The 26,829-nt window shown below is 36.3% G+C and overlaps 2 protein-coding genes across 2 annotated transcripts; one reads left to right on the top strand and one right to left on the bottom strand.

Moving 5' to 3' along the window:
- Positions 1-4,540: 4,540 nt before the first annotated feature.
- Positions 4,541-10,673, top strand: LOC143445466 (uncharacterized). Its single transcript, XM_076944584.1, has 14 exons — positions 4,541-4,632; positions 5,997-6,152; positions 6,369-6,533; positions 6,673-6,822; positions 6,952-7,158; positions 7,306-7,414; positions 7,514-7,640; positions 8,305-8,555; positions 8,778-8,950; positions 9,086-9,241; positions 9,369-9,548; positions 9,676-9,820; positions 9,936-10,075; positions 10,296-10,673. The coding sequence occupies exons 1-14, from the start codon at positions 4,566-4,568 to the stop codon at positions 10,412-10,414; spliced, it is 2,145 nt and encodes a 714-aa protein (XP_076800699.1). The 5' UTR covers positions 4,541-4,565; the 3' UTR covers positions 10,415-10,673.
- Positions 10,674-13,615: 2,942 nt separating this feature from the next.
- LOC143445970 (uncharacterized) lies at positions 13,616-21,083 on the bottom strand. Its single transcript, XM_076945394.1, has 16 exons — positions 20,826-21,083; positions 20,403-20,569; positions 20,055-20,204; positions 19,754-19,864; positions 19,346-19,425; positions 19,139-19,205; positions 18,791-18,964; positions 17,174-17,367; positions 16,870-17,052; positions 16,541-16,632; positions 16,312-16,402; positions 16,116-16,201; positions 15,774-15,948; positions 15,393-15,501; positions 15,032-15,146; positions 13,616-13,711 (listed from the first exon to the last, which is right to left on the bottom strand). Exons 3-16 carry the CDS (start codon positions 20,172-20,174, stop codon positions 13,650-13,652), a joined length of 1,659 nt encoding a protein of 552 aa, XP_076801509.1. The 5' UTR covers positions 20,175-20,204; positions 20,403-20,569; positions 20,826-21,083; the 3' UTR covers positions 13,616-13,649.
- Positions 21,084-26,829: the final 5,746 nt, after the last annotated feature.

Raw genomic sequence — 26,829 nt, 5'->3', positions numbered from 1 at the left:
CCAAAATATTAACAAACAGATTAAAAGAAATTATGCCAAATTTGATAGGAGACTCCCAGTTCGCAACGGTGGGAAAAACAATAAGCGAAGGCACCACCCTTCTAAGAGACCTCTTCGAACAGAGCTCAAAAAGAGGGCTCGAGGCGTTTCTTGTCTCACTAGACTTTGAAAAAGCTTTCGATTCTATAGAAAAAGACTGGCTAAAAAAAACTCTGTGCGCGATAAATCTATCCACTAAAATACGGCACATTATCGAAAACCTATACGAAGACAGCACCGCCGAAATTACGATAAACGGTCACCGATCAGCGGAAATAACGCTAGACAGAGGAGTAAGACAAGGGACCCACTAAGCTTTTTTTTATTTCTAATCGCAACCGAACCCTTGACTGAAAAACTGAGCAAAACCCAAGACATAAAAGGAATCCAATTAAGCGGTCGAAGAGAAATTAAGAATGTCAGCTATGGAGACGATGTGACTCTAACACTGAAAAACATCGCTTCAGTTGAAAAAGCCCTAGACCTCGTCGAAAAATTTAAACCCGCCTCGGGACTTAAATTAAACATCAAAAAAACCCAAGGCCTGATAATAAACGGCGACCCCCCAACACTCCTACTACCAGATATAAAATGGAACAAAACAACCCTAAATCTACTCGGCACAACAATCGGAATAATAAATTTGAACCACCTCTGGCAAGAAACCCAAAAACAAGTCGAAAACAAAATAGAAGAAATTAAAAAAACGTACGCCACGCTCGACGCTAAAAAAATTCTAATCAAATCGAAGCCTTTAGCAATCACCAACAACGCGGCGCAAACGTATCCTCCCCCAGTAAACAGAATGCGATCAATAAACGAAAAAGTAAAAAATTACGCAGTAGGAAAATTCCCCCACGTAAATATAGACACCCTTCAACTCCCGAAACTCGAGGGCGGCCTAAACCTCCCAAACTTCGAAATATACGCGTGTCACGAGAATATCTTTACACACTTGTTTTATTATGTAGCACCGCACATTGATACGTTTTAGTTGTATATTCCACGATGTGTTTTTAGATTTATATTAAGATGTATTTCACCCGTATTGTTGTGGCCATAATGTGTGACTGCGTTTTTATTTAGTATTAGTAACTCATCGATATTTCACTTGTGACTCCTTTTATTGTTTGTAAGTTTTCTACACACGCATACGTTTTACGCCCCACAACTCCCCCGAGGTATGTTACGCCGCCCGTAGTTTCCATCCTCGCATGCTAATGATGATTAATTGATTGCGCTGTGGTTTGTAGGAGAAGTGTTAAATCAGTCTACTTTTGGTTTTAATACAAGAAAGACCTTTGTTTTTATTGAAAGGATGCTCGTAAAAATAGGTGAGCAGGAACTGGCTAAGTGACTAGCCGTTAGAGCGGGAAGATTCCTGGCTAAGGAAAATCTTGGTTACACGCGGACTTAACGTATCTAAAATCCATCAGAAAATACTGCCTTGCCAGAGTTCTAAACGAGCCCCTTAGCGCCCACAACAGCTATATCGAATACCAGATTGGCCACGTAATTCCCCGAACTTTAGAAGTTGTACACCTAAACAATCTCCCCCACACCGACATCCGATCCCCATATTATGAAAAAGTAATCGAAATTATTAAAAAATACGATCTGAAAAAAATTGACCTCATCTGCGGAAGTCTAAAAAAAACGTACAACAGAATAATAAGCAAACCAAGAACACAATCCAGAAATACCCAAACAGAACGCAAAAGATGGGAGAGAATACACTGCCCTGAACTCCCAAGCTATCTACGGACCTTTAACTTTAAACTCGAAAGCAACCTGCTACCTTTTAACACAGATATAAACCAATACGCACCAACAACAAAAAACAGCTGCCGTTTTTGTAGAATCGGACCAGATACCGCCTACCACTTATTTCACAAATGCCCCCAGACCAAGATACAATGGAAAAAAAACAATAACGATCGCCGAAAAAACATTAAACCTAAAAATTAATAAAGAAAATGTCGAGAAGCTGTGCGCCCTCAGGCACGACATGGGACTCGAACTAAACACCGACAAAGTTCTCACCGTACTAATTACAACGATGAACCACCAAATATGGAAAACGAGACTTAAATGCGTAATCGAGAACCAACAGTTCTCCTCAGAAAAACTGTCGAACGATATTTACAGAAGTTTTAAATACAGAATCTCCACCCTACGCAAAAATAACCCAGACATTGTAAGAAACCTTACCATCCCCCTCTGAACATGTAACGTCTATACCATTTGTGTGTTTATATGCGTTCTGGAATGTACGCCTTTACCTACTTTTGTCTTCGCACTGTTTATGCTTCAGTCTCATAATGCGTATTGTGAAATATAAAATGACAATCTATCACAAATATATATGTAATCATTCCTCATCAATTGCATCTGTCTGAATATAATTATTTACATGACATGTATATGCCTCCAAAACGGAGAAATATTGTACCAAGAACACTCATTATAGTACTCTCATCATGTATTCGCATTGTCTATGCTTCATTCTCATAATGTGTGTTGTGAAACATAAAATGACATCCTATCACAACTATATATGTTATCATTCCTAATCAATTGCATCTGTCTGAATATAAAGATTTATATAACATGTATACGCCTCCAAAACGGAGAAATATTGTACCAACAATTGCTGTAACTTAAACGAAATGATTTTTGATCTCGTTCTTTTTTTGAATCCTTTATTCGCGTGCAAAAAATCCTTTTAATCGTGAATAAACAAAAACAGAAAAAAAAAGCCAGTGGCAGGTGAATACCATATCTGAAACACACTGATGGTGACAATCTAGCAACTTATTTCAGGTCAAGGGCCGTATGCAAATTGCAAACCATTTACATACATCGGCAAAACCACTAACTTTATAACTTCAATTCTATGGCGGCAAACAAGGTTGAACATTCATAACAACAACATAAAACATTCCGATGCTTTGTTTACACTATTTGTGGTGTTGTTGAGCTTGAGGTTGTGGGAGGTTTTGAGTCAAAGACACACGTTGAAGGCTTGAAACGTTTCAATGATTTCCATGTGACATACGCAAAAGGCTGCAAGCGTCTGTCCAAGGTAAATGGTTGCACACGATAAACGTTTCTCTGTGTTTGAAATATGTGTCAAATATTTACACTAAGCCACTAACTGGTGGTCAATTGGAACATTTTATTGATTGATAACAACACTTTCTACGTGAAATATCCAGAAAAAAATATTTCAAATACCAAACCAGACGCAGACGAAATCACTCGAAGTTTGATGAAAGTCCTGCTGTGTCTTGTCCTTTGTGTAACTTAAAGATACAAAATCGTGGTAGTTTGTGAAACATCACCAAGCAACGTGCTACCAACATGATTGTCAGTTTACTTGCACTGACTGTTCTTCTTACCAAGTGTATACTTATCTCTAGCATACTGACAAGTTTTTTGGCGTAAATGTGAATGGTTTAATAGTTAGTTGACGGTAATCTTCAGTTTTAAAGTTAGAACATTTTACTGCGGAGATCTTTATTACACCAACATTTTTGCAAATAAAAATATCTTAATGTTTTTAGCCGAGAATACCATATCAATTTCATTATGTTAAAAATAGTCTTTGTGGTGATGCTGGTTGTTTGGGGTAAAATATGAAAAACATTACCAGAACTTTTTATGCACAGTTACCACAATATCTTCACTACGCAAATATCAATAATAAAATATCTTGCCTAAAACCTAATCAATTTGTGTTGCGTTGTGCCGTAATACCATCATCGTGGTATAGGTGCTGGTCTGTATATGAGGTAATATTTGTCCTGTTACAGATGTGATACCGTAAGACAAGATCCACCTCAAACCAACGGATGCTCAAAAACGATGTAAGAAGAACTCACTATTATCAGCAACAAAATAATAAAGATAATATTATAAAATAATAAGCTATTAATAGAGACCACTAAATATCTCATCATGACGATGAGCAAATACAATTTTCAACTCAACTAAAATAGCATTCAATTCATACAAAGATCCTGACACTGCTAAATAATATAATATAAAACTATAATCACCTTGACGGTTGTACTGGGGTTAGGGCAACACAGGGTAACTCTCAAATGGTTTCAGAGATGATTTATTGTTTCCAAGAACAATTTTATTTTTTATTCTGCTGTACATACTGTATAGGTCTTTCACGTTATTATCAACATCTATACAAAAACCTTTTGTCATTTTGCACAATAGCTATTGTTGCTGTGACTCTAAATCAGCCTTTTTCTACAAGCTTTTGATCAAATCACTCGGTTGTACGGTCGCGTATTTAATCCGGCGTTGCCACCACGATCTTGGCACATTGCGGAGCACTTTGTAGTCGTAGGAACGTTTTTTGGCGTCAATGTGAGAGTATTAATGGTTAGTTGACGGTAATATTCAGTTTTAAAGCTAGCACATTTTACTGCGGCTCTTTAGTAAACCAACATTGTTGCAAAATAAAATATCTTACTATTTTTAGGCGAGAATACCAAATCAATTTCATTATGTTAAAAATATTCTTAGTGCTGATGCTAGTTGTTTGGGGTAAAATGACGACTGTTGCTGTCGAAGGTGAGTATCTTTTAAGGTGTTTCTGTGATGTTTATGGTGGTAACTGGTAATACTTGTTTCCAACATATCTGTCACGAACAAATGGAGTTTGCCAGGTTCGTGAAATTTATTTGAAACCCAACAGTGGTTGAAAGATAATTTGCTTTTTGCAAAAAACTTAATCGGTAAACATGCGTGTTCTTCGACGTCAAACAAAAGGGCAGGTGCTTGTACAACTCATAGATGAATAAAAATTTAAAGATTTAAACTTAAAATCAGAGAAGAACCAGCGTAAAATACCGCCCCTTCTACAGACCCAGCAAACATCATGAAAAGCATCAAATCAAACCAGAGCAGTTTATAGAAGCTGGGCCCCAACACAACAGCAGCTCACTTGCTTTTTTAAGACTCAAATGCAACACAACTCACGCTGCAAAACTTGGGTTGCAAAAAAAACAACCAAAAAAGAGAATCAATTCAGGTCAAGCCGCGATAAAACAATCAAAGGTTTAATTTCAAAACGTCGTCCAATTCAGCACAAGAGTAACGTCACGAGAAGTGACGTACATAATCAACTGCACAAACAAATAAAAATCATAAAGTTTTAAACTTTAAACGAAGTGCGGGGCATAAATACATAATCAAAACTGTTTCGTATACACAAATGTAATAGTATATGAATGTTAATAATATATTAATAATAATAATAATAATAACAATATGTTAGTAATATATAAATATTACCCATCAAAACAAATATTAATAAACATTCGTCTATAATCTGAGAACAGATTTGAAAATAAATAATGCTGAGTACATTGCAACAACGTTTTTAACGATAAGCTTGGAAACTTGAACAATCGATGCAAGGTTGTATAATAATGATTAACTTGCACCAAGAAGCGATATTCCACGAATTGAGTGATGCCGTTTTTAAAATCAAGTGACAATGTGATTGTGGTATCAGAAATCTTTTAGTTTGTCTTCTGATTGAGAGAAGTGTCTGCAAATCTTCAGCGATATTTCCTCATCGGTTGAGCCTGGAATCAAACTTGTCTTTGTAGAATTCCCATGGACAGAAAACAATGTTTTAATGTTTATGTCTTATCTATATCTGTTCCAAAAGACACAAATTTTATGACTTTTATATCTTGTTGCCCAAATTTGGAAGCTTGGACCAGGATCAATGAACAAAAGCAGGCAACGTTCATAACTTGTTTAAAAATTTGCAAAACTATTTTCTTGAGCAAAATAGTTTTTCGGTAACAGTTGGAAATATTTCGAAGTGATAAAAAAATCGTGTTATCATGTACGTCATAACATTGGATGTAAAGGTTATCATTTTAGCTGCTGTTTTGATGCTCGATTTTCTTTGTCGACTTCAGACGCCTCTGACATGAGCTGCTTCGTTGGTACCAGAATATCTTCTGGAAAAACCCTCAGCATGCCAATTTCAGATGATATTGCATCTAAAAGCTGTGGTGGAAATGAATTTGTTTGTGGCAGTTATTTGTACTTCAATAAAACTGATGATGATACAGGTGAAATATATCAATCATTCAAACAGGATAATTTAACAAACAATAAGTTTTTTTTTAAGTTTAGCACTGTATAAAAATTGCTTCTAGATTAGTCTATTCGCATTGATTGAAGTAACCTTAGCTGTATAGGTTAGCAATCACTCGTTTATCTTTGTATATTTTTTAAGACGTGTCGTACTTTTCAGTCAAAAATTGTAACTTTGAAACTTGTTTCAGTTTTTGTGCAGTCAGGAAGCTGTATATCTAGGAACGAGACTAAATATCATGGCTGTGGATTTTTGAGGCAAAATACAGAAAATTCATTAATGTATAAGTGTGAATATAATGAATGCGACTACGGAACAAATTGCAATTCGTGGATTTTGGACGATAGATATTCAGGTAATTTTCTTTCAAAATATAATATTTGATGACATTTACGCACTGACTGAAAAACTATTTTGAATAAGAAATTTGCATGTGACTTTTATTTAAAAATACCTAAGAACTTCTAATAATAGCTTTTGTATTTTTTTGGTAGTATATTACTTCCCAGCGTTCTGCCATTTGGGAGATCGGGTTTTCAGTGAAAATCGAACCATAAACTTCTCTGACAATTTTGTTGAATGGAGCAGTTGCCAAACTGGTGACTTTTGCGGAACTTTTCAATATCTAAACCACACCAATGATGGTGAGTATAATTTACACAGATAAAATTATTTTAAAGTGATGCCGCTAGAGAATAAGGGTGCACAAATAAAATATAAGAAGCGTTAAAATCACAACTTCTATACAGTAATTGACTATTTTCTACATTAAGAAACATTCTTCGTCCAACAATCACGTTGCGTCCCTTGGTATGAATTACCTTCTGAGCAGAATTGTGCTAGTCTTCGAAACGAAAAAGAGTCGTTGCCTGGTGATGTTGGATATTGCAGATTTCGATCTTGTTTTGGTGTTTCAGGGTCGTGTAACCTCGGCGATTTGCTCGCAGACCCAAACCCGTGCCCTTCACTGGAACCTGGTGGTACTTGTTTAAATCTTTAATTTACACGCTTCCGTTTAATTCATTGTTCTATATGTTAACTAGACTAATGCAAACTTTGAATTAATTTTTGGTGAAATTTTATCAAGACTCCTACAATATGGTTTTACAACAATTTGATGTGCTCAGATTTTCCATTGCTGCCTGGTTGTTCGATGAAAACTGCCTGGAAATTAGTCACAAATTGTATTAACGAAACATTTGGGAACTCATCAAACAAATCTGATATTTGCAGAAGGTAAAATAAACTGCAAAATTATAAAATTGAAATTTCTAAACAAAAGTCAGTGATCTGAATATTTTGTGTCCCCACAAATTTAATGACATTTATCTACAGAACGGACATTGACAGCAGTGATCTAAGTCGTTTAAGTCATTGCGTCTATTCGGCTTTTCAAAATTGTCTTCAACCAGCCTGTCCGTCAGTATTGGAAGCGCATCCACGTTTAACAGAGATTGTCCAGGTAACATCAATAATAATTATATAATTAATTGATATTGCCTTTAAATATAAGCTGATTACAATGTTTTGATTTAAGTTTCTTGTTCGCTATTTCCTGTGAAAAACAACAAATATCTATGGTAATCGTCGTAACAGTATACGGTATTTGCTATTGCATACGCCATGCAACAAGAAAATCAATCTTTTTGCATTTGGAAAAAAATGTTAAAAAATCCTAGCTAATTCAAAATGTGCAATGTGTTAAACATTGTATTTGATAAATCCTTCATCGTTTTAAAGGACACGTTGAACATTTAATACTTCCAAATGATTTTGTTAATCTTTAAACACATTTTAACATATGTTACGTTGTTTTCTGCTCGGTTTGACGTGCTTTTGTATTTTCTGCTTTCGGCCAGAAGCACTGATAATTGTGATTGCGCCTTGCCCGTTGTCGAAAGTGTGTCATTCTACCGATGCCTGTACTGCTGTGTAGACGTGCCTAGTTTTTACCATTTTTTTTGAAATACAATTCTATAGTTAACTGCAGGTCCCTTCGAACCAGCACTAGAAAAAGGCCGGTAACACATAGTTTCATATAATAAAGCGTTAACATTTTGTTACTTTGCATCTAAACCAAAACATGGGAGCTTGGCGATTTGACTTATATTTATGTCACTTTGCAGGTTTTAGAACAAGCGTTTAACAACTTGTGGTGGAATGGACCAAGCCTCACAGCGCACATTCTTCAAGAGACTACAATAGACTTAGAACCTTACACCAGAAATATCTGTGAATTTGTTTTAACTGATCCGGGTCAAATCCTTGCCTTGTTTGATGATGTTTGTGACGACACAACACTCCGAGATCTCATTAAATGGGGCCAAGAAGTGGTTGAAGAAACGCAAAAAGCGACCAATTACGCGGATATATGCGCGTGGGTTATGTTTTATTACACCAAAGAAAAACATCTTGTTGATATCACATGTAATGCTGTAATGATCAAGATCAAAGATAGTGTAAAACAATTTTAACTCGTATGTGATTATGTTTCGGTAGAAAAAAGAATAGAAAGCAAAAAAATGATTAAACAAGGCTTCAAATTTCTCCATTATGTCCGTGTCTTGCAAAAACATGAAATCTATTCTTGACCGTGCAGGGCTTTCAAGATTTTTGACGCACGACTTCTCGATGCCGCCAATTACCGTTGTGACTTGGACAGAATTAGCGACGTCCTTCAACCGATTGCGTCTGGTTTCGGTGAGATCATTGAGAACGGAATTAAATTGTTCATCGAAACTCAACCAAGTCACAAAGCTCTAGAATGTGAAGGTGAAAAATGAAAATCTTTGACTCAAGTTTATTATCGCGAATCGCAATTGAACGCAAATATTTCTTAACCTTTAAATGAATGTTTTATTAAAAAATTTCAAAGAATTCATATTCAACTTCTAATCGTTTTTACAGAAGTAGAAAATTCATTAAACTGCCATCAAGGCTACAATGCATTCAGTGCTGATAAGTCAAGGTTTTACGAAGGCAATCTCACGGTGCGTGCATGCAAACCCAAGCAACTATGCGGCCTGACTGGTTTTATCAACAACAGCGACCCCTTTAAACCAGGCAGGGATTTTCTTTTGCGATCTGTCTCATTTCAAATTGATTTTTGAAAACATTTTCGCAAACAAAAAGTATTAGAAAGTTATTTATATTTTACTTAATTTTATAAACATTTGCTGTTTTGTCACAGTTTTCTTGGAGATAGGAGAATGTGTTCCACTCGATGAAGTGACTAATTACAACTGCGATCGATCTCGTGAATTGTTCAATCTCAGTGATGAAAGTTTTGTTAATTGCGCTTTTATTACTTGCAATAGCACCAGATGTACTGCAAGCAAGCTCACACCAAACACTTCACTGACCCATAATGGTAAGATCAGTTAAAGAATTTAGAAATGAAAAAAGAGCAATCAAAATGTGTATTGGAACAGGACTAAAACGAAGATGTATTATACTTGACGTTTTGTATCAATAAATGGGTATTATTTGTGAATTAGCATCAACACCACTAACTCCACCTGAATGCTACCAGTTCTACAATTCGACCAGCGCTTGTGGTCAGAGAAAGGCTTGGGTGTGCGAATATGTACAATGGAAATACCAGATCATAACCGACTGGCTTCCAACATTTCTGGCTTACAGGTAGGTGGCAAATATCTAGTTGTCGCTGATGTTCAATAAAAATCTTTCACGTGTTAGTACGTCGACTGCATTACCGGGAAGATAAAAGCTAAATATAATATTTCTGCGCATTTAGTGAGAACAATAGTATCTATACGGGGGATCTCCCAGGATGTCCAGCAGATTATCCAGATATGTGCACCAACCATGATCAGAGGAAATGCGCGGAGAGACTTGGATGCCGGGCGTGCTTCTGTGCTGACAACTTATACAAAGGTGAGTGAGGTGCAAGACATTTCTCGATCGACCGAACTTCAGGAAATGTGTTGAAGTGATAGCAATGACCATTTGGAAGAATTTAACCGAATTCCTATACCATTATATCTCTCTTACACGTATGTAGATTCTGATAAATGATTAGTTGATTGGAACAAAATCTAATTGTTTGTTTGAAGTTTGACCATTTGAAGGACTTTTAAAATACTGTTTATTGCAGACTTGGGCAGCCTCATCTACGGGTGGAGACACGATTATTACTCTTGGCAGCAGATTATGACGCGTTACAAATCCGTTTTAGCACAAACTGAAGGGGGGAATACAGATGACCAGTGCTAGATTTCATGGGAAGCTCTTTTGACAAATAGTGTAGATGTAAACGTTAATGAATGGGTATAGAACTAGAAGTTATTTGATTTGTTGTAACATTACTTGCATTCAACTTATTATGCAATTGCTTGTTTAATGAACCGCATAACGCAACGACGATGAGCATTTGTGCAAATAATACAAATTTACTTGTAGCACTTTTGTAGAACTATATACTATAAAAGTATTTTCAACCAAAACGTTTGTGAATAAAACAAAAGAAATTGTATTTATTGATTCCTTGCTACATTTTGCTGCCTGACAACAAACACAGTTATAAAGTTGATTCAAGTTAGCCGGTGTTTACCATAAAAAACACAGAGAAGTTTATTCAATTAAATCATAGTTAATTGTTTATCTCTGAAATATATTTCGTTGTGGTTCAACCTAAAGAACGTATGGAAAATAGCAGAAAGATTCAAAACAATAGATTTCGACGAGTCTTGGCAGCCTCGACTTGAAACACAGACATTATTTTCATGGTCATGTGATCGTTGTTGAAACGAGACGTTGAAGAAGTTTGATGCGAAACACAAATATCATCACTGACAACAAGAACAGAGGAAACTGACGCATTTTTTCCATTCACAGCAAGATAAAACATTAAAACACAAAGCTACAGATATATGGAATATCGACTGATACACCATAAACAAGCATTCGATTGTAAGTTTTGTCAACCAGTATGATACCGATGCAATGCATTATAACACTATTATCACAAACGTAATGGAACGACGTCACTATAGGTAAATCAAGAGGGGAAGTGTGAAACAGTGTCACAAAATATTTCATCGTCTCTCAACAAAACGTCATGGTAGATGGAAGGAAACGTAAAAAATCACACACATTACGAAATTGGACAAAAATATCTTGCAGGAGAGAACCGGGTTTAAGAAAGATAGAGCAGCGCAACCGTCACGCACCAATTAACACGCATAGATCAGTAGAAATCGTGCAGAACAAGTGTTTGCCGAATCCCGCGCTTCACTTGAAATCAATCTCATCGCCAGGAGAACAAAATGACAGGATCCATGACTTTTTTACGTTTCACGTGATGTTTGCGTAACAACGCTGTAAACAGCGTCACGCTCAAATTACTTTTCGACAATTTCCTTTAAATTTCTTAGATGACTCATCGCCGTGTGAAGTAAGAAACAAGTAATTAAAACGTCACAAAAGAAAAAAACTGACGACGATGTTTTGCGTTGATACTTGAAACGGTCAAAGGTGACGACGCAGCTTGCACGTGATCATGCGACCTATTACAGCACTTCAGGGGTTAGCTTTTAGCAAGTACCCAGAAATAGTTATAGTTAGGGGGTATTTCGTTACCAGCTTGCGAAACAACGTGCCATTTTAGCAATTTGCTTAAATTCCTGAGGTGCGGCCTCAACTGACTGTGACGTCACATCACGGAAGTCTCGTGCTAACAGATACAAAATATTTTTCAAAAAACTTTTATCTTTCAGAATTTTTTTTAATTTAAATAGATTTATATTTTTAACTAGTGGAATAGATTCGTCGCTAAAAATTGGAATTATTCTAAACCTTGAAGTTTGAAACGACTTTTTGAACACTTTTCTCCTTTCAGACAAAATATGTTACCGTATTATTATTATTATAAAATATAACGTGGTTATAACGCATGAGGTAGCTTAATGAAGCAATAACGACAAAGGCTTTGCAAAGAATAGAAAAATAGCGCACAGAATGTCAACAAACGTAAAAACTTTCCGAAATTATCCCGGGTTCAATATGAAATTACTGGTGACGTTTGTTGCCATTTCTTAACAAGCAATTTCCTTTCCTCACAGAAGGTAACAAAAATGTGGGAAAAATTTACGCGAATTCCTTGAACAAGTCCGGTATCAGTTTTGTAAAACAGCTTCCTTAGCAACAGATCTTGGTTTTGGTTGAAACTAATCTCTATGACAAAAGAAACGCGTAATTTCTATAAAGATTTAGGTCTCACAACAAAAGAATATTTGAAACATTAAAGAGATAGCAACACATGTATTAGTCTGTCAAAGGGTCCAAAGCATCACGTGATAGTTTATAGAAATGAAGAAACGCCCCAAATGATCTTGGAAACAACAACTTCAATGGTCAACTTGGCAACGCGTACGTACGAAGGCAAGCATGTGGAAAAAGCGTCATAGGATTGCGAAATAAGTTTTGCTGTGTTCAAAATTTTCCGTGCGTGCTTATGTAGTTTAACGATTTTCTTAACATAGAAAGAAAATTATCCTTTCTGTGCCACCTTCCGTTCTGATGAAGGCAGCAGGTACTTTGACAAAATTAGATCTTTTCTGCCAATTTAACAATGATTAAAACGGCATTTTATCATTGTGGAACGTAACAGCCGATATTTCCGAAGTGGAATCACATATTATTCAAATAAGATGACATATTCTACATCGACCCAATCAGAATTCAAACTGAAGATTTGCGGCCTTTACAGTAAAAGAAACCGCAAAAAGACAAAGTTAAAAGAAAAAAGAGTTCAAAAAATTTTAATCACCAAAACACACAGCACGGGGCATTAGGCTGAGGACACATTTATGTCGCTTGAGCTGTCCTTGTCCGGGATGAAAGAATTTTCTTCACCAAAACACCAAAAACAATTTAAAACGAGCTTAAACTTAAATCGAAACCAAGAAGATCGCATGAATTTCGTTCATGTGGATTAATCAGTATAGCAAATAGGTCTCGGTATTTTAATAGGCTTCCTTCAATTTCAAAAACACAATAGACCTGTGGGACCTGGATACGATTTGACCTTGAAAGAAATTCCTTCGAGAACAACCGATTATTCCACATTTGAACTTATTACGCGCTACCTACCGGCATAACAACGAACAACGAATCATCACGGTTGGTTTCGTCACATAAATACGGGTCGCAAAGCGCAATGACGACTAAGCGTAACTATGTCGGCGGGAGAGGTTTTCAAGTAAGTGCTTGTGGACCTTGTCGACGTCGTTTAAACCAGATTGGTTCTTTGTGGATCGACTGTGATCAGATCGGGAAAATTATTCTTGCTACAACGATTTAATTTTTAACCTTTCTGTCGCGACTACAAATGGTTTAAAACTGTGCGGTGTGGCGACTGATATTAAAACGCTATACGTCATAATGGGAAGCTTTTAAATCAAGTTGGGGGTAAAACAGAATAATGAAAGCAGCGGAAATGAAACGGCAATTACCTTCTTAAAGATCTTTCCCCGGCCATATCTGCTCTTATTATGACGTCATTATCGTGATCTGTGAATAAATAAATAGAATAAATCATCACTAGTTTTAGTTGTACTAGTTTATTTCACATAAACATTTGCAATTCAAAAACTGAAAAGTGTCAAAAAACAAAAACCGAGTTAAATTTAACAAGGTTTGATCTTGTTGAGAGGCAGCTTGGATAACATTTGAGGGTAGCAAGGAATGTTGCCCACAGAGTGGATAAATCCGTGGATTGAAATTGGATCCGACTTGATCCAGGTTATACAGAAAAGGGGATTTCTTCCAAGCGGGTTTTACGTTTCTTTAACTACGCCGAGGCTAAAGAATTGCTTATGATGAACAAACGTAACATTCTTCAACAAGAACCCAGCTATGGACAGATGGCGCCTATTGTCTTCTGCTGTCTTTAAATTGGTAGAAAAACAAGATGGAATAAATTGAGAACGACACAAAAGGAAGCTTTCAATAGAAACCCGGATTCGTATAATAACGAAAAAAATTAATACGTTTTGTGGTGACAATCGAAGAAGCAAACACGAGCTACAAAATCCTACTCAAAACCCTTTGTGAGGAAATAATAACAGCCTTTATGACATTCTCCTTAAACATTGGCGGTGAAAATGTGATGACAGTTATTTTCAAAACATATGAAGCGAAGTTCCCTTAAAACGACCCCATAATCTGCATTGTGCGCCGGCAAATGGTGTTTAGAATAAGAAAATGGTGAAAACTTTTACCACTTGAAATATCTGATCTAAAAAAACATGAGAACAAATGCTTGCTGAGCCTTTTCGTTTTTCGTCGACACAAACACGAATAAAGCGCTTTCGAAAAGAACAACTCGTGATGTCGTAAACATGTGGGCGTGGGTAAGGAGAGACGACGCTTTTAAATTGAGATTTGTTGATTCACGATGCCCGGTTCCCGTTTTTGGAAATTAACTGAAAATCTGTACAATGAATTGAAACCTAATCACCGACAACAGTATATCAATCAACATTCGATTACATTTAGCAAAAAAACAATTAGCTTCTATTCCACAGCCTATATGAAGCAAACTGTTCTATAGTATCATCTAGCGGACGTCATAAACCTCATATTTATCACGACAACGTGGAGAAGGCCTGGTGAGAAAATAAGTGTAGCAGTGCACTCAAGATCACTCAGTGGCGACAACTTGCGGCTTAATCTTAGCTTAGCGAATGTGGTATCCAAAACAAAAGCCGAGGCTTGAACACTCGACTTAAATGGGAGTCATCAGTTGTAAACTTAACTGATACGAAATTGGCAAAAAGAGAGTTTTTAACGGCATAAAAGAAGAGAGACAAAAATTACTGTTTTTCCGACCTTGATTTGTCGTTGAACTTGCACTTGAACCGAGACCTTGCAGGGTGAAGATCATGTTCTTGATCGCTTCCACCGACCCGGGTTGCCGACCCCCACTCAATTTAGGGGCATCCCCCTAAAAATGCGGGCAAGTGTTCAAATGTTCAAATGAATTGAACCTTTCCCTTATGTGGGCATGTGGAAGAAGTTAAAGGAAGTGTACGATGTGAAAAAATAGTGTCTTTGTGTTTTTCATGAATGAAGGTTTATGCAGAACACGGAGACGTGCGTGGAATACACAGATCCTAATTGTGGCAAAATGTAAACTGATTAAAACAGTCCTTGCAAAATGGAAAAGGAAGATAAAATTTGCCTCGCTTACATTCAAACATTCCTCCATGAAATCCTTCACTGCAGTCGATTTTCCTTCCATGCAGAAGGAGACAGAGATGTGTGAGGACGTGTCGTCATTATCACCTTTTCTCATTCTTCTACAGAGGATAAAAACTTCTATGATAATCGCTTTCTGATCATTCCATATTAACTAATAGCATATTTTCTAGTCTCTTCATGTTATAAATGGGCTAATATTGTAGAAATTGGGTTCCATGTTTCAGAGCAAGATCAAACGCAGCGTCAGCAACAAAGAAGAATTTCAATAAAACTGCATCTTTTTTATCTCATTGTTAATTACATTGATCGAAGTTATGTAAAAACAATAGAAATGATTCACATTTTGAAGAAAAACTTTAACATTTTTTACCTCATTGGAACTCTTTCCCAAGTTCGATCGCCATCTAGAAGTTGTTCTGTTGATGGGGAGGAGTGATTACTTCTGGGTTTATGGTGGGGCTTGAATGGGGTTCGACCCGCATTTAGGGTCAAATGACTGGGTGGGGAGTCCATTTCTGCTTTCCAAAACGACTCGCTGCTTGGGTCTGAATCATAGAAAAAATCTTTTCTACGGAATGTAGGTAACTAAAATAAGATGTGTTACGTAATCCATTGCCACGATTAAAAATAAGGAAGATATAAATCGATAACTGGACAAATTGAAACAGACGGAGCAAAGAGCGCATTGTTCAAACAGAAACTTTGATACGACCTTCGCGAAGATCAAAAGTGGACAAAACATCTTTCTTCTTCTCACTGTTTCTCGAATGTGAGCCACCAGGGCGATCTTCGTCAGATCTTAGGAGGAAAATGAAGAAATGAATTTGAGCATAAAATTAAGCGTGTTCTGTCGATAACTGATAATCTTACGAGGCTTATTTTTGAACAATTTGTGAGAACAACAATACCTTTGTAGAATGGTTTGTATTTTGTTCTGTCTTTGCTCTATAATCCTTATCACTTCAGACACATTGTCTGTTGTTGTAGTTGAGTTTAACTCTGATAAAAGAAAGAAACTTATGGTACCGGTACATTACAAAGTGATTTGAAATTGACCAAAAGAGCTACTATGCAAATACAGCTAACATAATCATGTAAACTAGTTTATTAAAAAAGAAACAAAGAAACATCCAGTACCTTCATTCCTGTCTGATGGTGGCGCGTATTCGATTCTGTGCCAAGTGGAAGGTTCAAGTTTAACAGATGATAAGTGTGACGTGTCATTGCACCTGAACACATAAATTCACAAGATGGAACACAAGGTTAGAAAATATCAATAAAACATGAGGTAAATTTTGTATAACATCTCTTTTGGATTTAATCTATCGCAAAACTACAAATTGCAACACAACCAAAATGGCAAAGTTTAAGCGTTAAGTCATGACAAAAATCTTTGTTTCTAAAAACCCAAGAAAGCAGTGGTAGTAGACCGAGAAAGCAACTCAACAGAGCAACTCATATAGTACCTTTTCGCCGGAGAAGCAGGTGCTGAATTAGACAACTTTCTATCTTGTAATGATGCCAGATTTGCATATTTTACAGTATGTGGAGTGTAGTTGACGCCATTCAAGGTGTACGGATCGACTTCTGACAAATGATGCGCTTCTCCATTTGTGTCACGCATTACTGATTTGATTCTCGTCGGAGAACTAAAAAGATCTTCCCTGTTACTCTCACGATAGTGGACGGTTTGAAATCCATACTCAACAGATACAAATATGGAGGACACACATTTCAGTTTGGTGTCTCCTCCAGTGTCCTTATTTGTACCTGGAGTACAGATGAGTGGATGCAAGATCTGAGAAGTGTAATGATTGCTTCATCGACGTCTTTTCCATTTCATGACAAAGTTTCTCTTCCTTTCTGATTGCAGTCGCAGATAGCCTCTCTATCAGATCAACCAGGGACTCGTCAGGTGGCTTCGGATTTCCATTGATCATTCTTCTGGATGCAGTTAAGTCAGCCTGGAAATGAGGAGCTCAAACTTAAAAGATAAATGAAACAAACTACAAGCAAGATGTATAGCACCTGGTATGATAAAAACTATTAATACAACATTGCATAATAACCACAAATATACCTAAAAAAACAAATACAGTGAGACCTCGTTAATCCGTACCCCGATGAACCGGAATCCCCGCTATCCGACACAAAACTGCCGGGAACGGATTTCTTCCTATGCATTTTACCCCTTTAATCCGGAAACCCCGCTGTCCGACTCCGACACAAAAGTTTTGGAACAAATGTGCTAAATCAATAGCAATAAAATCCGATAAACCGGATTATTAACAGTTAAGCGAAAATGATTCACGATTGTCCTAATACACTATGTACACTGGGTAGTTAGTTGACGAAACAATAGCCGATTATCTACGCATAATAACGTTGCGGTCAATTACCTTGCGTTGCATAATAACGTTGTAGCAGGGATGACGGACCTATTCGTTGTGGCAAGCCACTTTGTCAGTTAAAGCTGAATAAGCCGCACAGCTTTTTAGTCATACTATGAAATATTGTACAGTATTTCAGAAACGAAAAAATAAATTGTTCATCAACACTAACAAACAACGCTTCCGCGATCGCAAAAAAATACGTACAGTACATCGGTTGAGTGCGGCAATCTATTGAAGACAAACTGCTGCAACTCAATCGTGCTATCAGCTTTTGATATCGCATAGCGCAAAGATTAGAAACAGGTCAAAGAAAGTTCAAGACTGCTGGTCCCGCCGGAATGCTTCGCCATGCAAGAGCGGTTGTCAAACCGACCTGCGACCGCATGTTGGTCACTTCTGGCTTACAGCATTCGTCTTAAATACGGTGGTTCTGGGGTTCAACACTGGGTTGGTTCATACAAAAAATATAATTTTATTTTAGTTGCTGTCCAACCAGAAACTCGGTACTTAGAATTGGAGTAAGGTGCATACTGCGTTTTGAACACGGTGCTGCATTTGCAAGATTGAATGATTTTTTACTTTCCGATAATCCGGATACCCCGCTAAACCGACATTTTTTGACGAAACGAAGTGGTCAGGATTGACGAGGTCTCACTGTAATATCAGAAAGTTGGAAACAAAATAATAATAAACAAACAAAAATAATAAAATAAAAAATAATAATACATCAAAAAACAAGTAATACCAAGTACCATGTATAATAACATTATTAGGATCTTGATATCATAAAATTGGTAGACTGTCCAGAAGGCAAAAATGTGATGCATAAACATGTAGACTAACAGGCCATGAATTTAAAGCTTGTGTCTTGTACAAATATATAAACACGCTTATACACCATATTACTTCCATGTCTGTATTCATCACCATGTTTATGGTAATACTTGTATTGTCTGGGTACTTAGACATGATACTATTTAACACGATGCAAAACCTTGAGATCATCAACAAGTTGCCACGTTTTCCTCACATCTTCGATTTGCATTGTGATGTCACTATGAGGCTTATCATTCAGGCTAGACAATGAACGAGAGGACAGAAGAGCCTCGCTTGAGAGCGACGATCCACTTTGAACCACTTGACGGCGATAAGTGCTTCTGTGAGTCGACTACGATAACATTTCCACCAGTCAGGTGTTTTGTTTACAAATTTAAATTTTCAATTCACCGTGGTTTAACACTCATAGACACACATGTTCATTCCTGGATTATGAACAAGTAACAAAATTGTTAAGTTAAATCTAAAACACAAGCAGCTGGCAATCATAATAAGTTGGGTTTACCTCTTCTCCAGTTGTGTCGTCTTCATCTGAAAATATTAAAGCCTTGCGCAAATGAGACTGCCCCTTTCTGCAATACCAATTGAACAAGATAATAAACATTATTCAACGTGTTTACACCACTGGTATTTTTATCAAATCCTAAGCAACCAAACTTGGAGTATCACAGCAGCACAATCCCGCTTGGGGTTGGACACATAAAGGACAAACCTGGTTGAGCAAAACTGACCACTTTCTGGCATTGAGGTACTTGTTGAGATTGTTGAATCGCTGGCATCGTCACTGCATGACTGAAATGTTACAGATACTGGAATTATAACGGACAGTCATAGAATAAATTGTAATCACATGTTAAAATGTTCTAAATTATTGAACTGATAGACCTGTGTTTTCCAAACTTTTCCTTTGCAACCCCCAACTTCAATAATTCCTTTCTCAGAGACCACAGCTTAAAAATAGCTACTTAATAGACTATTTATGAGAAATTTAAGTTTAACTCGCGGACCCCTACCCCCTTGGCAAGTAGGAAAAGTTTGGCAACCTCTATGATAGACATTCAGTCGACAACAACAACTATTCAGGGTTGAATTTCTGCCAGTCATTGAAGCTGACACTCACTTCAATTTTCTTATGGCGGCAAACTCGGCAAATAGCTGGTTGAGAAGAATGCTTTAATTTCCGACCCGATCGTAAATTGTACATGGAATTTTGCTTTTCATTTTTATGTTCCTATAAAGACACAAAAGCACAAATGAAATTAAACTGTTTAAATCAAGTATTTGTATTGCATGTAACTTTTGCTCTAAAACCTAAAGTGCTTTACGATATAACACGTTCAACACGAATAAAATGCAACAAACACTCTGACTCCATGGAAATAGGCAATTAATACTTAAACGAGAAGTAAGTCATACTCTACCTTGGAATCAGAACTCAAATGTTCAAAAGTGGGTGCCGTTAACAGCAGGTCCTCAGCAACTAAAGTACTTGCTTCTCTCGATAAGCTTTCATAGCCGTCTGGAAGCATAAGTTTGGCCATTTGTATTTCCCTTTTCAAGGGTGGAGGGGTCTATACGAAAGAACCGAAGTTTATATAACGATGTATTCACAAGGCTCCGCGTTACCCATTGGAATTCCAAAATTTAAGACTTCAATATCTTGGTGGATAGGATTTTGGTTGTTATCATTGCATTTGCAAATCACTCCTATTACATGACAAATTACACAATGGTAGCTAGAAACGAGGAAAGATTTCTCTTCAACATACCTTGTTTCAAAGCTTGTTTTTGCAAGGGAGTTTTGCATATTTCCGACAATGACTTGGCCAATTTTACATTGTGACATTTATCAAAATTGTGGATATAATCCTCAAGTACTTTTGATGCTGATTTATAAACACGGTCGTTATAACGAGCATTATATGATGTCGGTGTCCTGAACAAAATATAAAACTGAATAAAGAAGTAGGTTCTTCAATAAGTTTTTAATGAACTTAGACAGTAAACGCATTTTACACCACAAAAAAACTTTGTCTGGTAATAAAGTCAATGCTTTTAAACATTTTCATGTTTAAACAATATCTATCTAAATACATGCACAAATAATCACCCACATTCTAAGAAGTTAGGAAAAAAAAACTCAAAAAAATTGGTTTAAAATAGTTTCACAAATGAAACACGACACCAAATACCTCATAGATGACGAGTAAATTCTGCTTTGATCTTGTTCGGCATCAGCTTGATCAAGAAATAACGAAGTAATCGTGGAAACCGATGAACTTCCTCTATCCGGCCTCATCTCATTCAGAATTATCACTCATTCTCAAACATTCCTTATTCTTATACAATACGCTGCCACCCAAGAGAACAAGTCGTGGTAATTTTCACATAAACTTACTCAAAATTATCTATAAGGTAACAACTAATTCTGTATTTATTATAGCAAAGTCAATATATAGAGTGCCAATACAGTATATATATATCATACTGGCTAAAAATACTGTAAAATGCTGGCAATAGGAGACACTATTATGACAGCAACCGATGCTAAATGTTTCATTTCTTTAACTGCTTCAACACAAAATAATCCCAGCCAATCATTTCTTGAAGCGGGAGTTCAAAACAACAGATGGAGCAAGAAGATGTACCGATGTTTACAAAACAAACATGGCCTTTTGTTTGCTCTCTGATAACTCACTTTACACAAACGCCAAATAGATAAAAAAGTTACCAGTTAATCAATTAAGATCAGAAACCTTTTTGGTAATTGATTGCGTTCAGTAAACACAGAGTGAGTAACTTTCATCAAATGACACAGCATGTACCCAAGCCACACAACATGGAGGCTGAAAAAAATATACAATCAACTTCATTCATTTTAAAATAATGAAGAAAACAGTAAAACGTTGAAGACCTGACTGTGTCATAATAAAGGTTGCCATGACAAACTTCCCAACATGACTGATTAAAATTGATGATCTGGCTCCAGGGTAAAGCTGGTGGTAACAATGGTAACCATGGTAACAAAACAAGTACATTCTATTGTAATTAACAGTCACCGAATCATATGAACTTTTTTAAATTACAGCGCAGAAAATCATATCACTTTTAATCGGTCATGTGGAATTTTAACTGATCATCTGGGTATATATTCTTCATAAAATAAAAAAATTAAATAACAGCACAAAAAAACTTGATAAAATAAACGAAAACTAAAAGCTACTAAAAGCTAAATGTCAATATGCAGGCCTGTGCGACAATACAAGTTTGTTTCATGAGTTGGTCTGTTTCAGTTAGTTGCCACAAATTTTAATAAATTATTTTCTTTTTAAAAGTAAACTATCTGAAAATTCTTGGAGATATTTTTTAGTAAATTTCACAATCGAATTGTGACAATGAATGAATAAATGTCGCTACTTACTCATCGAAATAAGAGTTAGTAGTAGCCTTAACATACCATGATTTTCAACTCAGTTCTACAGAACTGACTTGGCGTCAGCAAACTTTTTTCACAAAAGGCCAGATAATCATGAAAACTGGCCATCACGGGCAAAATTTCCACTTTGCTGAACAGAGGAAGCTCACTTCGCCACACAGGAAGCTGATTTGTGATTTAGTAAGACGGGCCTGACAAATTAATCTTGATCAAATTGATCTAGAATTTGATCAGTTCGAAGATGAACATTCCTATTATTATACCATCACTAGCAACTAAAGAGCAACTGCTGTTAATGCCTTTCCAAGAGTAACAGTAGCAGTAAGTTAGCAGTTCCATTGAGCATCGAAAATGGGTTCATATAATTTTGACTCTAGCCCTCTAATCACTTCGCAACGAAACAGTAAAACAGTAGGATGATTTGGAAAAAGGTTTCAGGGCAGAAGAATGCAGACACAACTACATGAAAGTAATAGTAGCATTTTGCGCCACATGTCCACGTGCCAGACGAGCATTTTCTTCAAACTTTTCCATGCTTTTGGGTGAGGCAGTAACATCGCTTGCTCCTGTTTAGTGGCCCTGGTGAACAGTTATAAATTTGAACAAAATAAAGAAAAATATAAATTGTATCCACTAAACGTTGCACATGAACAATCTCAATAAATTAAGCTCTGGGTAAGATACCGTTGTCAAGTATTAGTTTAGTTTAGTCTTAGAATAAAATTAAACTGAGAATAGATATGCAATATCATAAAAACCATTTTTGTTTGATTTTCACATATGGCATTCCTATCCTTGACTGCTTCAATTACCTTTTGTTTATAATCAGCATTCCTTTATGCAGCGTAGGTTCATTTATACCTTCATTTAGTTTTAACTTTTAGTTTCTCGTCAGTTGAATAAAGTTGCTTTCCACATGTTTGCTGATTCCTCTTGAGTGCTTGAGTGACTAAGATCTCAAATTTTTTAAATCTAATCAAGGTCTAACACAATCCTGACGCTGTTTCTTGATGCTTGTCTGTCATCACTCAAGGTCAATACACGGATATGCTTCGGCTTCGATATGCCAAGAGGACCACTCAGTTCTTCATTACATTTAAAAGATAGCCACAATAGTGACCTCACAATTTCAAAGAGGAAGTCCACTATACAGCATCACATGGTTGCACTAACACATTTGTGCGCCCAAGTCAGGAAAATCATCCTAAGTGCAGTTCGGGTGTAGAGTTGTCGGAAGGAAAGCTAAATGTTACTGGTATTGCAAACACACAAACTCATTTCTCTTTTTGTAAAATCATTTTCCAACCCGCAGTTCTAAGCAGAAGATAATTCATGAACCTCTTAAAAACCATCACTTTTTATGAAAATTAAATTATTACTTTTTATTACATTTTAATGTTAATCTAAAACGGAAAAAAACTTCCTATGATACCCAACAGACCAATTTCTTAAACTTTTATTTTTGTGATACTGAAAAAAACTTATATATGCTAAGCTGCGCAGATATGAATTGACCTAGGCTAATACCGTACATATGGTGTCATAATTTTTATCTTTTGACTGAAGAAATTTTTTCTTTGCATGGCTTAAACATTGCATGCCTTCAATTCAGCAATAACTCCTTATTACCCGTGCCCCACATTGCCGGTTACTGAGCAAGTTCTCTCTCTGTATTGTAATGCTTGTTTTACAAGTTTTGATTGATACACACAATTTTTAATCCATTTTTTTAATTTTTTTTGCATAACTAAAACTTGCTTAAACACCCATACATGAACAAGCCAATACTTTGCCAATGCCTTGCTAAAGGGCATTTTCAGGGCAGCTCTGCATCCGGACTGCACTTATGATGATTTTCCTGACTTGGGCGCACATGTGATGTGTGTAAGCGCAACCTTGTGATGGCACAATGGTAGCGCCACTGGATACTGAATGTGAGTGACCATTATTGCAATCTAAGCAAACTAACCACTCTGCTACTGAACCAACAATTATGCTAGGCCTAGGCCAGGGGGTTCTTATATGTTGATCGCAAAGGAAACCCGTGATGATTGCACATAAGTAAAAGTGCATGTAAAGTTCAGCTAAGTGTATAATCAATTAATCATTCATGATTATGAAAATTACTTCCTTAAAGGCGCTACAGAAGCTTATCAGATATCATAATCCTTAACCTCAGACCAAGGAAGTCTCTGCATGTCTTAAACTTATCATGGTTTAAATTCGCGATCAAAATCGCACTTTGAGCAAGCTAGCCTACATTCTTGGCCAATTTCGCAGCCTGGAAAGTAAGCAGTTTTTTTGACAAACGATTTTGCTTCCAAAACTGCAATTTTTTTGTGTTACTGTGACGGCATGCACTAAGCAGTTAGTTCATTCTAAACCAGCCAGACTGGAAGGTACAGCAGTTTTGGACAAGAAGTCATGCATGCGGAGACATCATTTTGGCACGATGGCGTGCACTGCGGCCTCAATTTTTTTTAATTATTATAAATCAACGTTCAAACAAGTAAACAACCAGCTACTTTTATTTATTTACTATAAATTGGTGTGAAGATAAAGAAGTTCGGTGTGCACGTTGATACATATTCTGTGTGCAGGTGCCACACTTTCCGCTATGGCCTAAATGTCAATATGAAAAAGTTTGCTATGAAATTAACCTGCAGCAAAGTCTTGTGTGTCTGAGAGTTCTGTTTCCACGATTTTCAAGGCCTCGAGGGTATCATGGTTTTATGCAGATAACCAAAACATTGAAAGGAAACCTTAATTATAAAATTCTCATTATAAAAATTCACTCAGCCTATAGACTAACTTTAAAACTTTGTAAAATTTTAGACAGTCAGAACAAGTCATTTCTATAAAAGAAAACAACTTTCCTCAATAAACTTTATCCATTGGTAAAAGTGGGGAAGCCATACCAATAAACCTGTATAAACAAGGAATTATGTGCACAAGAAAATTTCAGACAATACTCTTTAATCGCCGCCAGGTATTCAGGGTCATTTGCCTTCCCGGCTTTCTAAAACTTATTTCAAAAACAAAATCAAACAGGAGTTTTGCAAAGGGACTTTCCCTGCTTAAACTTTAATCACAAATAATCGACAACAATTAAAAATATGCCAAAAACTCATAAACGCTACATCGAGCGCTTTTTTATATTAAAACAGAATACATTTCTCACTGCTTATGACAAAATTCAATCTTGGTCTTTTTCACTTGGTTGATGATCTTATTCGAATATTTTTGATTTCATTCCGATGTTGAATTCATTTCTTTTATGGAATAAATATAATTCATGGAAAAGTCCAACAATTTATATTACAGACAACTTAATACTTTTTATGTCATTTATTCATCACAATCACAACAATCATCATCATGATCATCTCTTGCTTGAATTGACTATAATCGTCAAAAATTCTTGGTGTGGTTTTTATAACATCACTATGTGTAAAAGATTGAACATAACTGCATATATTCTTTTCGAAAATGTATTATATATATTTTGTATATTAAAATATATTCTTATTTTGTATATTCTACCATTCTATACTGCATATAGAAGCATAGAATATACATGAAGGTTATCATTCTATCCAGTTTTCATTGGAATATTTTCAGTTTTCAGGTCACTTTCAGTCAGGAATAAGCATCTGTCTCGTGGTGTATTCTATATTTTGGGAAGATAAGAATGCATGGAAATGTCAATAAAATGAACATTTATGAGTCTCGTGATAGCAAAAGTACAATGAACGCACTGTATCGTTTAATTTTTGCCATTTTCTGTGTGGGTCGAAAATTACGATGTTTTCCGTTATAATTAGAGCACAATATCAAATCTTTAGCTGTGGAAGATAGCCTAACACCAGAGATGCTATTCATTTATAATATCCAGACCAACACAAAGTCTTAGCCTACTAGACACTACAGGTTGAACAAAGCAACATTTGATTACAGGCCTACTATCGTATTGATAAACTAAGAATTGCATAATTTGCTTGAATTTAACAATAAACGTTTCGGCGGCTCTTGTAAAAAAATTGAAATATATTTCTATTAATAAAACAATTACTGTCCGATAGCTTCCAGCTAACAAACCTAAACACACGATTTCATCAAAGCAATTAGGCTACGTCACACTAAAAATAAAAAGTCACAAAAAATTGTTTACGACACTGGTGTCGTGCCGAATCTGTTCCGGGCATTACGAAAGGATGTTGCATAACCTAATTTTTCTTTTATGGCCGTGCGTAGGTTCCATCGTCATAGCATTACTGCACAGCTAACACCTTGCACTTTTAAGCTTCCTGACCTTGTCGCTTTTTTCTCTTTGTTGTTTGTTTGTGAGAATATTTCTTATCACCTTTAATATTCACCATTATCACAAGGTTCACACCATTATTTTTGCTTCCCACGGGCAATGGCGAAAAATAAGCGATACGATACGAAACCGCTCAAATAGGGTGAAGCCTTCTGGTCAAAATCCTTGGAGATTGTTGTCGGAATTGAAAAAAACCTACAAGGTTGAACGACCTTGATTTACAAACAAGAAAACAAAACTCACAAACATACATTGAAAGCAAGATTTTCGAGTTTTTCGCGCCATATTGCCGGAAAAATTTGGTGCGACGTCAGTATTGACAGAATAATCATTATTTGTAAAAACAAAAATCGATCTCACATGGCAGTAGAACATACGAGGTCCACAGGCAAAGCAAGGCAATGTGGTCTTTTCCAGTGAGCCACCGCCCTTATACAAT

Source organism: Clavelina lepadiformis, chromosome 2 (assembly GCF_947623445.1).
Source record: "Clavelina lepadiformis chromosome 2, kaClaLepa1.1, whole genome shotgun sequence".
Classification (NCBI taxonomy): domain Eukaryota; kingdom Metazoa; phylum Chordata; class Ascidiacea; order Aplousobranchia; family Clavelinidae; genus Clavelina; species Clavelina lepadiformis.
Note: the sequence above shows the minus strand (reverse complement) of the source record. Positions and strands in the feature narration are given on the sequence as shown.

Bases quoted from the DNA above. Each gene is read 5' to 3' on its own strand.
- LOC143445466 (XM_076944584.1), top strand. From the start codon at position 4,566: ATGTTAAAAATATTCTTAGTGCTGATGCTAGTTGTTTGGGGTAAAATG. The intron at 7,159-7,305 runs GTACTTGTTTAA...TGATGTGCTCAG, and splicing joins CCCTTCACTGGAACCTGGTG to ATTTTCCATTGCTGCCTGGT. The intron at 8,951-9,085 runs GTGAAAAATGAA...TCGTTTTTACAG, and splicing joins CAAAGCTCTAGAATGTGAAG to AAGTAGAAAATTCATTAAAC.
- LOC143445970 (XM_076945394.1), bottom strand. From the start codon at position 20,174: ATGGCCAAACTTATGCTTCCAGACGGCTATGAAAGCTTATCGAGAGAA. The intron at 16,403-16,540 runs GTACTGGATGTT...TTCTTTTATCAG, and splicing joins ACCATCAGACAGGAATGAAG to AGTTAAACTCAACTACAACA. The intron at 15,949-16,115 runs GTCGTATCAAAG...TCTATGATTCAG, and splicing joins CACTTTTGATCTTCGCGAAG to ACCCAAGCAGCGAGTCGTTT.